Source organism: Mus musculus, chromosome 17 (genome assembly GCF_000001635.26).
Source record: "Mus musculus strain C57BL/6J chromosome 17, GRCm38.p6 C57BL/6J".
Taxonomy (NCBI): Eukaryota; Metazoa; Chordata; class Mammalia; order Rodentia; family Muridae; genus Mus; species Mus musculus.
The window spans coordinates 14,403,033-14,416,346 of NC_000083.6; the positions used below are offsets into that span (position 1 = coordinate 14,403,033).

General features: G+C 45.8%; 1 protein-coding gene across 2 annotated transcripts in view; it reads left to right on the top strand.

The window, feature by feature from the left end:
• Positions 1-1,758, top strand: part of Smoc2 (SPARC related modular calcium binding 2) — a 125,301-nt gene extending 123,543 nt beyond the window's left edge. The window contains exon 13 of one of the 2 annotated variants that reach the window (XM_006524777.3): positions 463-1,739. In XM_006524777.3, coding sequence (XP_006524840.1) covers positions 463-480 — 18 coding nt within the window. In that variant the 3' untranslated portion in view covers positions 481-1,739. Of the gene's footprint in view, positions 1-462 lie in introns of both variants that reach the window. The other variant, NM_022315.2, reaches the window with a different exon arrangement.
• Positions 1,759-13,314: the final 11,556 nt, after the last annotated feature.

Genomic DNA, 13,314 nt, shown 5'->3' on the forward strand with positions numbered 1-13,314 from the left:
AATGACTTCCCTTGAAAGTCTATTTGGTGAAGGACAGCAAACACAGATGCAAGCTGCATTTCTTCTTAGGTAAAAAACAGCAAGACAGAAACATCCAAAGGAAAGAAATTATGACTGTTTAGGCTGGGGGCACCCGTAACCCAAGCTGAAGTCTGGTGACTGCAAGTTTGGGACTTTATCTGTGCCACCTTGAAGTTAGTTCACTTACAGTATCTGAAGTCAATGCAATCTTTCTCAGATGATATATTCTGCTGGTGATTTCCAGGGAAGAAAAGACTTCCTAAACAACGGGCCCACTCATTCTTTACTGTAAGGTACCCTGTCCTTTCCTGTATGGCTTCCCTCATAGCAAGTAGGTTTATTTTCAGGAGCAAGTCATTGTCTGCATAGGGAAGACATAGACATCTTCCTAAGATTATCTTCATTTTGTTGTTTGCTTGTTTGTTTGTTTTGTTTCTCCAGCCCAGGAAACAAGGATGAACGGCTGACTACTCAAGACAGTTCCTAGACATGTGGGAATTTTCCCTCACCAAAGAGCAATTAAAAACAAAAAACATATAGTATTTGCACTTTGTACTTTAAATGTAAATTCACTTTGTAGAAATGAGATATTTAAACGGACTGTTGTGATCTGTGAAAACGGAAGGCTGGCTTCGGGAAATTAATCACATACAATGTATGTGTCCTTGTTTGACCTTCAAGATCTGTGCTGGTGGGGTGGGTTTTAAATGCATTTCAACTTCACTTCCTCGTCCCTCTGTGGAGGGCCTGGTTTATTCCCTTGCCCTTTCCTCTGCCTGCAGTCTCCGTTGGCTTGCTCTCCGTGCTCTTGATGCCAGCCAGAGCCTACCGTATCCTTAGAAGCTTGCAGTGGTTGCCTGTTTCATAAAGTTTTGCTCTCTAGAGATGTCACTCACACCATGGGTCACACAGGCACTAGCTCAGGCATAGCCTTAACTTCCAGTAGCCCCTGCTTGAGACTATGCTGTTAGGCTCCAGTTTTAGCTTCTGCTTGAGCCAACCCTACTGTTAAATCCCCGGGGAGCTGAATGGACAAGCAGCCAGAGAGTCCTCTTTCAGAGAGCACATCTAACTCTGGCCTGCCGACTCCATCTCATTGGCCCAGGAAGGATCCAGTCTACCTGCCTCACTTCTGAGTGCCTGGGCCATCCTGCTAGGGTCCACTGGAAAGGAAAAATGCCTTCTACAGAGATCATGGACCACATCCTGAGGAAGGCACAGCTAGACTACATCGTCCCAAGAGTGCTGAACAACAGGCAGCTGAGAATGTCAATTTCATTTTGTGGAGGCATCGGGTTTGAGGGAATTCACCCAAGGCCACTATGGGATGAAGGTTATGAACTGGATGACCATACTGTGAGAGACTGAACTAGATTGGGTGTATGGCTGGCTGTCACTTTCTGACCTAGGTCAGTCTGTACTCTCTGTTCTCAAGGAACAGTGGCAGATGGGAGGAGAGCTGGGGCAATTCTTTCAGATTGTGGTTTATATGGGAAATTGTTCATGGTCCCCAGCCTCTCAATGTATGTCTGTAGATGCATTGTGAACGCATGCTGCAGAAGGCCTTTGCTCATTTGAACTGTGTAGAGGCAAGAAGTGACCGGCTCATGTCAATGCTGTCTACAAACGAGTATGATCCTAACTGTTTTGGATAATCTTTTATATTTCTGAACTCTGAATTTAATCATTTTATTAGATTAAAATATGCGATTAAATTGTGTGAGTCTTCTTTTCAGCATTTCATAAAAGATTACTGTTTAAAAATTAGTTTTTAGATTATTCTAGATGTGTGAGAGTCTTGCCTGCCTGTATGTCTGTGCACCTCGTTCATGTTTGGTGTCCGTGGAGGTCAGAAGAGAGCATCAAATCTTCTGAAATAGTAGTTACGGACAGTTGTGAGCTGCTAGATGGGTACTGAGATTGAATGTGGTTCCTCTGCAAGAACAACAAATGCTCTTTACACTGAGTTCTCTCTCTAGTTCTTCATGATTGCTCACTGTAAAATGTGTCCACTAGTGGAAGCCAAAGTTGTGGGTGCTAGCCCAGCAGATTTGGGTCTGATTTTGCCTGTTGAAGGAGTCTGTGTGAAATGGGATATGTTCCTCAACTTTTCTGAACCTTGGGGTTTCTTTTCCAGGACTGGAGTGCTGGTTCATTCCACGACAGGTGGCATGTATGAGTTAATAGTTGTGAATGCTTCAATCTGCCCTGTGTGATACACTAGAAGTTTCTATGCCCTCTCTGTGTGACAGACCTCCAGTATGGATTAATGTCACCCGCCCCATGCTTCTCCTGCTGCAGACACTCCAGACATGACAGAAGCAGTAAATGGCACCTTGTTTTATCAAAGCTACTGCTATTCCACGAGGCAATTAACCAGTACCCCGAAGGTGACATTTTCCTTCTCCCATTCCAACCTCCAGAGCTCTGCAACACCCTGATTTGCTCCGTGACATCTCACGAAAACTCTTGAAGTCCCTTCCCTCCCCGGTCAATCTCATCCAGTATCTCTACTTCATCTCTGGTCCTCCAAACTCAGCACAGGAAAACCCTCAGGCTGAGCAATGATGACACAGGAAGAGGGAATGAGAAGGCCAGAAGGGCACAGAGTGAAGAAAGGGTTTAGGCCAGGTTCTAAAGAAGGCACGAGAGAGGACAGAATGTTCAGGAGGCTGACAGATCATGGGTGAGGCAGGAGCTACACATGGTTCTGATTGCAGGGCATTAATACTGAAAATCTAAACCAGCAGTTGGCTCCCCTCTCTGCCCACAATAGCTACATTTAGGGTTGGACGCCTCCTCTAGAATGCCCCATCACCGTCTTCCTTTCCTGCATCCTTGCCATCCTATGAGGATGCCTTCGGAAGCACACCGAGCGTCTCATACATCCTTTGCACAGATGTTACATATGAACTGTTTCCACTATCAATGTGAAATGTCTCAGCTCTTGCTGAAACTGGTGTGGACTGACTAATGTGATCCTAGGCTTCCAAGGGCAAAACCAAATTGTGCAAGCAACGCTACTCCAGAAAGACAGAAAAAAAAAACCCATAAAGGGTAAAACCAGAGGAACAGATGATGATGGTGAGGGTAGTCAGGATGCTGTTATTGATAATAGTGATGATGGTGACTGTGGTGGTGTTAATGGTGGAGGCAGTAATGGTGATGATGACATAATGATGACTATGCTGATGATGGTTATGATACTGATGATTGTGATAATAATGTGATAATGGCAATGGTGGTGATGATGATGATGATACAGTCATGATTGGTGGTGGTGGCAGTCATGGTGGTAATGGGGATATGATGTGATGACTGTGATGATGGTTATGATTATCACCACAACCACCGCCACCATCACTACAGCCATCACCATTACCATGACCGTTACCACCACCACCATCGTCATCATGACCACCATCATCCCCATTATAATCATAGTCACCCTCCTCCTGTCATCCAAGTAGGATGACAATGAAGCAGGGAAGCCTTTTCAAGCAGGAGGAAAGTGACTGTGATAATAACAGTGATGGTGGTGGTCATGATGCTGGTGGTGGTACTGTTGCTGCTGCAGCTACATGATAATGGTGTTGCAGGGGAAAGATGATTTTAATCTTAATACCATAGCCTACCCCACAGGCCAAAATTTGGAATACATTTTGAGTAATTAGATATCAAGACATTTTTAGTATTTCTTCCCTTTCGAAAGATGTGCTGGCCACCTTTTTCCTATTTTTCCGCTGTGCTGCGAACAGCTCCCATGGAACACTTAGCAGCTCAAGTATGTCTGCTTTGTTTCTGTTCTTGCCTCTGTGTGTGGTCTGAGATAGCCAAATAGTCAAGACCTTGTTGGACCTGGTTCTTGGCCCCATGCTGGACACAGGACTACTCTGGGCTCTCACCCTTTGGATGAGTGTGCCTTGGGGCATTTTCTCTAATGGTTGTGCAGACACAGTGAGCTCAGCTGTGTAAGTGCCTGCTTGTCTGTCTGTGCTGCCAATTCTGTCATGCGAGTCTGTCTGTCATGAGAGTCAGTGAGTGCCACAGGCCAGGAAGCCATGACAGGGTGGAATGCAGGACAGAGCTACACTCCTGGGCCCCAGTCTGCGCATCATGTATGTGGATATTCTGATAACAAAACACTAGTTTCCTGAGGTAGTAGGTAGAAAGGGAATGGATGCTGAGCACTGTGGGGAGAATGTAGCTGTGAGCTCCACACTGACCTAGCGTGGCTCATGGCCACATAAACGCCCCCAAAGGTGTTTTTCAACACCTCAAACCAGACAGTGGCTCCTTCCCAGGAATCCTCAGGATTATTTATTATATAGTAAATAATAAATATGTATAAATACTAAATTGTTTGTGGTGTGAAGAACTTTCCATGGTGTTCCATAGCAGTCCGTGGTTGGTCTGATTACTTCACGTCTAGCTTTGATGTTTCTCCTAACAGGACACTTGAGTCTAAAGCACAGACAATCCCTCTAAGGTCTAAGAATGGACCAAGGGGAATGAGCAGGAGTGGATTTTGTTTCTTAGAAACAGAAATTATAAAGGGGAATAGCAGTGACCTAGGAACTCAGTTAATCTTCTCAGCAAACCCAAAGTCAGGGAGAAACCAGATGCATGGGCTGATGCAGCCATCTGCTCTGTGGTTCTCTCAGACTCCTGGATCCTGGTTTTGAGGTCTGTCTCCATAATGTCTCAGGGGCTCCTGACAGCGCCTCGGGACCAGAGGAAGAAAGGAGGGCAGGGAAGCTGGGGAAACTTGGATACGCTACATTTTGCTTCATGCTTTTAGTTTCCCGTGCTCTAGCCAGTAGAACCTCATCAGATCTCTGGCCATAAGCTATAATCTCAGCCTTGTCACTCTCCGCTTGCTCCCTGCCTTGGATAAGACAGGAATCTGAATCGGCAGAGGGGAAGAGACCTGCTCAGCAGACAGAGCTGCATTGCCCCAAGGCAGCCTCTCATTCTTGGTGGAGCAACAACACCTCGTGACTTTTATCTATCGTATATATTTTATGTGATGTCAGTGGCTCCTTTCCTGCCTCTTGCCTCTGGATGCCTGAGTGCTTAGTAATGATGATAAGTGGGTTGCATAATTCAGTTCATGTGTGTTACCCGGCAGGGAGGTTTTACATGGCCTTCTGTTAAGTCTTTAACTTCAGAACAAATAATTTTATCCTCAAGTTAAAATTGAAATCATACCCAGTAAATAAATAATAAATAAGTATAAATACTAAGTTGTTTTTTGCCAGAATTAGAGTTTTGATATCCCCTACAACCTGGCTTGAAGATGTTTCCCCTCCCCAGTGAAGATGTTTCTTTATTAGAGGAAAAATATATTCGGGGTACTTCAGAGTATCTTTTAGCAAGGCTGGACTTACTAAAAGGGCTCTTTTGTGTGCTTTAGTTTTAATTTACATATTCATGACTCGCCCATTATCATTAAATTCTATCACTTAATACATGCCGAACCATTTATTTTTGCATAAGGAAATATTCTTCTAACTTGGTGAGAGATTTGACTAATTGAGCTCTGCTCTAATGAAATAAATCAGTTACCTTGTTTATCAAGACAAGGATTCTTTAGAGAAAGATTGCCGTGGACTTGATCCTCCTGCCTCAACCTCCCAAGCGTTGGGAATTTCTGATGAGTACCATCACATCGATAACAAGGAAGTTATTTCTAAAAGTAAAATGAAATAAAATGGCCTGTATGAGGGATGGTCAGAGGGCAGCTTGGATTTTCAGTTGGTTTCTGTAACATCAGGAAACCACAGCTTACTACTGCGTTTGACCTTTTCAGAGATGCAGGTACACGGGAACAAGATTTCAGTGGACCAGGCTTTCTCTGACACAGCATCTCCACATTTGTAATGACAGTTTTGACTTCCTGAGCCTTCTAGAGGCACCATCTCCATTTGTAACAAAGAGGAGCCCAAGTGGATGGCATCTATTCTGAATTCTTCCCTCCTCCTTCCTCACTCGGCAGACCATTACCTAAAACCGCACAACGAAGGAGTAGGAACTTGGCAATGAGAATCCACACCAAGCACATAGAATCTTGTAGTCTGTGAAGTGAGGGCTCTATCTGTTTTCTATCTACTTGATATCCAACTAGTTAGGTCACCAAAGACTCTTGGCAGAGCATGGTGGTGGTGTCACCTCAGCTCCTGAGAGGCTGAGACAGGAGGATTTCTAGCTTGAGGCCAGGCTAGCCAAGCTCTCAAACTGAGTCAGATGCCAGCCTGCTTCTGGGCTACTATTAAATTCCTTCTGTTTGAGTGGAAGAATGAAAAGGACCCACGTATCCACAAAGATGGCATGAATTAAGAGGTTTGTGTAAGAGTATGCATACTGCCTCATCTCTTTTGAGACACTGTGATTTCTCTTTTAACATTCCCAGATAGATGTGCCTAAAAACACCCATTAAATGAAATGTAAAGGGTTATATTCCTTATAAGAGAAAAGATGTATTTAGCTCAGATAGGAAATTCAAGTCCAACATTGGATGGCCCCTTGGGAGGACAGATGGCAAGAGTGAATATTTATCCCATATCCTAGCGACCTGTTGATTCCTCCAAAGGGTCCTACTCTCTTAAGTGTTCTACCACATCCCTAAAGTACCATGATGAGAATCACCTTTCAGTTCCTGTCTTTTGAGTGACTCTATATATCCAAAGAAAAACCATATAAAAATGTGGGCCATCGTTAATTACCATTAACAGACACATTCCAAAAAGATGTAAATGATGACGACTACCCTTGCATCATCATATCACTGCGGTCCTTGTGGGGAGTGGCTTCCTCCTGCATGGGGAGAGGCTGCTAGACTGTCACAGGGCCAGCTCATATTGGCACCCTCAAAGCAATATTAGGTCTCCACAACCACTACTGCAAAGTCCTCAGGGTCTTGAAACCACTGCCCACCTCTCAGAGTCCTCACCATTAAATCAGCTCTGTAACTTGACTTCGAGATCTCAGTATGTCTTTAAGGTCAATGAAAACTCTTCCCTTTTACATTTTCTACCCCATCTTGTGACAGGATGTGGAGATGCCATCATTCATGTTCTCTAGACACAAGAGAACTGCCAGGGAGTCTTGTCCTCTCAACCTGGAGGAACCACGGTGTTCAGAGCCTGCATCGCAGTAGAGGGAACATGGGGACTGCTTTCTGTCTCATTTCATTGAGATGAAATGTAGATAGACTAATAAAAGGAAAATGTTTCTGTTAAACAAAATTTGGAAGGAACGACAGTAACAACCCCAGCTGGTTACCTTTAGGGCGTCAAAAAAGCCATGTGAACAAATGCTCCTAGCAACAAGACTGATGTTCTTATTTGATTACAAATCCAACCTGTTATTCATCAATCAGACCTTGTCCCTTTGGAAAGCCTGTCTTCTGAGTGACCTAAATGTTCCTCACTGAGGTAGAGCTAGGCTTACATCCCTCTGGTCCCACTCTTCAGTGACCTTTTCAAGGCTTGCCACCGATGTTCCTGTGAGTGGACAGGGACAGGGAGCTGTGTGCTCTCTTTTTTGAAGTCCCCCCCCCTCCGTTTCTGTTTTAGCTACTGGGCCCATATCAATGCTCAGGCAAGCATGCTGACTGACATAGGGGAAATGGGCGGGTGCCAAAGACAGCATTTCTATACAGAAGGCAGCAGGAATAGGAAGAGACCTTTGGGCATGCTTTAGATTGATTTGGGAGTGTGGTGTCAGCCTATGTGAGGTGGCCACTTTTTCCTTTAGTTTTCAGAATTTCAGCTCCCTTTAAAAAAGGAACACCATTGTTCACCTCACAGGATAACATCTAACAGGGCTCCAGAGGAGGGTCACATGGTTTTGCTGCTTATTGCCTGCCCTCCGTGTTCCATCTTCCCTATAGAAAGGTTCTGAAGACCCCTGCATACACACATGATCCACTCTCCCCTGTAGGACTGCAGCTGGGACGCCCTGCCCTCTGGACTGTTGGCCTGTGGCTGTGGGCAGCCTTTGCCAGTGCCCAGCACAGCACTGGTACTCCTGAGCATGCCCCATTTCTATTTACTATGAGCCTTTATCTACTGGGCTTTTGATGCCTCCTTTTGGACATGGGGATGCCTTATTCATGGAGAAGAGGTCTCTCACCAACTCCACACGTACTGCTTCCCACTCACCCTCCATCCTTCCGTAGTGGCCTTGGAGACAAGCCTGCAGCCCAGGATGTACCATGACCATCCTTTGTTCCCAGCTAATGCCCAGCTGTTCTTCCTTGCCCTAATCTGGACCACAATGTGGATTATTACTCAGTGGCCCCTCTGTGGATGTACCCAACTCTATCACAGACCCTAGACAACAGCCTCTCCAGTGCTGCTTTTGGACTTAAACTCCTCTCTGGACTAACAGCAGAAATATCACAAAGTTGTGCCCACTGGTGTCAATTTGGATTTATACTCTCACTTCATGGGGTGGAGGGAATGGCCCCATAGTACTTGATATCTCTCCCCACTCTCCTGTTTTCCACAGGATGGTCTCCTGTCTCTGGACCTAACACCTTCCTCTCCTCTCTCTATTGTCCTCTCCTCATATTCCCCATATAAGTGCTTCTGGATCTCCATGCTTAGCCTGCCCATATATCTCTTAGAGCCTGATCTTCCTCCTCCTCCTCTTTCTAAACACGATGGCCTTGAGTGCTCCATACCTCTGAGCATGATTCCCTATCCATCCTTTCTGTCATCTTCCCAATATTACCATCAGTCTCCATCTGAAGTGAAAGCCTACTATGACCGTGGAGCCCCACAATGCTTAGGGCCCAGTGATGAGGGTTCATGCAACAGCAAAGCCAGCTTTATGACTTGGGTCTGGAGCACAATGGAGGGGTATCACGGGTGGAGAACAGGTCCTATGAGCCTCAAGCCATCCTGGAGCTGGGAACTCACATTGCTGAGAACCATTATCACCTTGGACATCCTTCTAAGTTCTTCTAGTTCTTCCCAGTGTGGGGAGATAGGAGACAGAAGGAGTCTCAAAAGCACCTCTTTTCAGGATCCAATATGGTGAGGAGGTTTGTAGTCCGTCCCAGTCAGGAGCTGGACATGTCCCATTTGCCATGGATGGGCATGAACCAGATGACCTCTGGCCTCAGCACTGACCCCTTCACATGTGACACTGGGAACACAGTAGCCAGAGCACACACCATGCACTTCTGGAACTTGAACCTCAACCTTCACCTACACTCTGATAAGAATCAGAAGACATGCACTGAGCATTCCAGGTGACTCTGAGAAATGGCTCCTATGGTCTGGAGCTAGTTCCCAATCTGCTCTTATGCATGAACAGAATCAGCAGAGAGGAGACCCACAGACAACTACTGCAAAGTGAAGCCCAATGCAGAGCGATGGAGCTATGGTTTAAATACACTTTACATTTCTGGTGAACTTTTATATTCTTTAAAAGTACTCAAACATTTTAATGAAATAAAATATCCTCATTGCTTGTGGTCAGAGAGATAGCTCGGGGCTTAAGAGTTCTCAGTCTTCCAGGGGATCAGAGACTGATATGCAGCAACTACACACTGGTATACAATCGCATAACTCCAGTTTCTGGGGACTTAATGCCCTCTTCTGGCCTCTGCAGGCACTAGGCACCTACACATATATGCAGGCAAAATATACAAACACAGAACATAAAATGAAAAATAAGCACAAAAAAAAAATCACATTTCTTAGCATTTCACTCTTTCTTTCACTTTTCACACAGTCCAAGTGAAAGAAATACTATGGTTGCTACTCCTGTTGAAGCATCTTAGTGAACACCAACAACAATGGAGTCGAGAGTTATCCAGTAATGTCCAAAGGCACATTAAATACTGGTTGTATTTTTTTGTCATGTCCACCCCCAAAGAAGAGTTCTCATGCCCAAAAGGATAATGCATTGTGTGTGTCAGTGTAGACATGAGCATAGCAAGCTTGGTCACCCTTCCGAAGTGGCAGGTACATTTGTCTTCATGTGCTGTCATGTGTTTGCACATACAGCCTTCCACCATGAGCACTGGGTCCTGCTAACAGGCAGCACTGGTGCCTTGCCGTTTTTCCACGTGAACAGGGCAAGGTAAGCCCCAGAGTGTCAGAAGAGAGAGGCCTTGCATCCAGTCATCCTGTGGGGACCATGAGCAGAGGAGGCCACCAGTCACCTCAGCATCTTCTTCCAGGTCAGGCTGATCCCCTTCAAAGAGAACACACTGCCAGGTCAATTGTTGTTGAGAGTCAGCAGTGCTCACCTGTCCACCTCACAGGACGTGTTAGGAGCACATTTTCCTTCATCTCTTAGGTCAGTTTGGGCTGCATTGGCACTGTGGTAAAGCCGCTTTGGCTGACACAGTTGAGCTCACCTGCTCAAGACCTGCGTATGAGCCAGGCACGGCGGGAGCAGTGGGTTACCGTGCAGACATGGCCAAGTCCAAGAACCACACCACACAGAACCAGTCCCACAAATGGCACAGAAATGGCATCAAGAAATCCCGGTCGCAAAGATACAAATCTCTTAAGGGGGCTGACCGCAAGTTCCCGAGGAAAAGAAGCACAACAAGAAAGGCCTGAAGAAGATGCAGGCCAACAACGCAAAGGCAGTGAGAGCACGCATGCGCAGAGTCCATCAAGGCCCTTTTGAAGCCTCAGGCCGTCAAGCCCAAGATGCCAAAGGGCCCCAGCCGCAAACTCAGCCACCTGGCTTTCATCGATCACCCCAAGCTTGGGAAGCAGATTCGAAGCTACATGGCCAAGAGTCAGAGGCTCTGTCAACCGAAGCCTAAGGTTCAAGCTAAGGCAGGGGCCAAAGCTCCAGCTAAGACCCAGGCTTCAGCTCCAGCCCAGGCTACCAAAGGTGCCCAGGCCCCTGTGAAGGCCCCATAGAAAAGGCTCCTGCCAGTGTGAAGACAGACGGACTGCTGTGACACACCTATCCACACACTATTTGCAGATGACCAGTGTCCTATGCTGTTCTTACAAATAAACTTAGGCAAGATCTGAAAACAAAACAAAACAAACAAAAAAACTGCATATGAGGCCTCAGAGATGTTGGAGACAGAGACAGAGGAGCCAGCCCAGTCAGGCTCTGGTAGTAGTTATCTTTGCTTCTAGAAGATAATCAATTTCTATCTGAGATCTTACATGGTTGAGAAACACACACACACACACACACACACACACACACACACACACACACACACACACAGAGAGACAGAGACAGAGACAGAGACAGAGACAGAGACACTCAGAGCCATCCCACATATACCACTGGGAAGTCAAGATTCTTCCGTTTTTACCTTTGGCTCTTGGTTAGTTATGTTTACTCTGCTTATGTAGAAGACCGGTCTCACAACATCCACAGAATGTATCACTCAGATAACACAAACTGATGAGAAATTGAAGGAAGACCCAGCATGGACCTCAAATGAACAGCAATCTCAGTCGTATGTGGGAACCGAGCTGCCGCAGAGCAGAGGTGAACTTCCCTTCTGAACGGTTTTTGTATTAATGCTCTCAGCAAAACCCAATTCCACAATATTTTTTTTTTTACTTCATTTCTTTTAACAATAGACCCTTTGAAGCTCTGGCTGTTTAGTGGAGTGAATTGCCTTGGGATATTTATTTAGCTGACACATCCCTGGTGAGAAACTTGTTTGACTCTGGTGTGCATGTGACTCCCAAGAGCCTTGTCTGTAGTTGCTAAAAAGAAAACCACTTCTTGAGTCAAAACAGACGTGGCCCTGTAATTCAGCTTTACTGGTGGTTGACCCTGGAGCTGTATTCCACAGATGCACACTGAGTTGAGGAGTGCACTATAACTCCCCATGGGCCCTGGACCCCATTGACATTGAGCAAGCTGCCCCTCTGTGCCACTTGTAGTCACACTGTCTCCTTGGGCTTCAATTATTGCCTACCTTCAAGTCTCACAGCCACATTCAGAGGCTAGTGGTGGCTCTTGAGGCCAGCCATCTGTGAGCTGGACTGAAGGGGATAGCAGCCACCTCTGACTGTGGCTGTTCAATTGTGTGCCCAGCCTTGTGTACCTGACCATGTATATTTAGCCGTGTGTCCCTGCCTGCTTGCCCCTGGTATTCTCCATCTACCTTTCCACAGACTCCACAGTGAGCTAATTTCCCACACTCAGCAACCTCCTTACCTCTATGCCAAGGAAAGAGGGTGCTGCCCCTGTGCAAGAAGTAGACCTTGTGATCCCAGATGCTGCCCAAGGCCATGCAGGACTGCCCAGTGGCACCTGGGCAGGTCTTAGGAGTTTTTAAGTTAATCTCAGAATCAGCGCCGTCTTCTTCAGCCATCTTCCCCTTCATCACTGGCCACATGGCCATGTGGTTTCTGGGATCATCTGCCTATCAGCTACAGGCATCAGCCATGTCTCAGGCTCTGAGGAACACAAATGAAATCAGAGGAGACTTATAGCAGTTGTGCCCACCATGGGGTTCTCATCTGCACGGTCTTTCTGTGTTAGCCATCTCCATAGAAACCACCAATACAGCGTATGTGTCACTTATAACACACACACAAGCATGGACATGCAGATTATGCACACATACATAGACCAAGTGCTATGCACACCCAAGTATGTATATATGTTGCACCTACATATAAATAAACCTGGATCTTCATTATGTAAATATATGTGCATATGTACATGCTGCCTACATTATATACATTAGTGTGTTATGTACATGTGTATGTCATAGCTACCCCATTTCTGCAGGAGATGCTGCCAAGGGCTCCTAGCAAAGAATTCTGTATGGTACATGCTTTCTGCCCACATGCAGCTATCATAAAGCTTAGTTTATATATCAGGCTTAGGAAGCCATCAACAGCAACTCATAGAATAGACTGATGATAGCGACCACAGTGTCTCTCTCTCTGTCTCTCTGTCTCTCTGTCTCTCTGTCTCTCTGTCTCTGTCTCTGTCTCTGTCTCTCTCTCTCTCTCTCTCTCTCTCTCTCTCTCTCTGTGTGTGTGTGTGTGTGCTGTGCCTCAGTACTCTGCTTTCTTGGGGGAGGAATGAAGTGTTGCACTGTCCATTGATGATACAGGGGTCACTGACTGACAGAGAATCACATTTGGTTTAAACCAGAGGGGGTGTTGCAGGATGTCCTGAGGTTTCATAAAACTCTTATGAATTATTTCAGAATTTTCTGTATCCTATTTCCAGGCCACAGATGACTATAGGTAGCCATCACTGTAGATAGTCCAGCTATAGGTAAGAACGGTAGCAGATATGTCCAACCTTTTGACATTATTAACC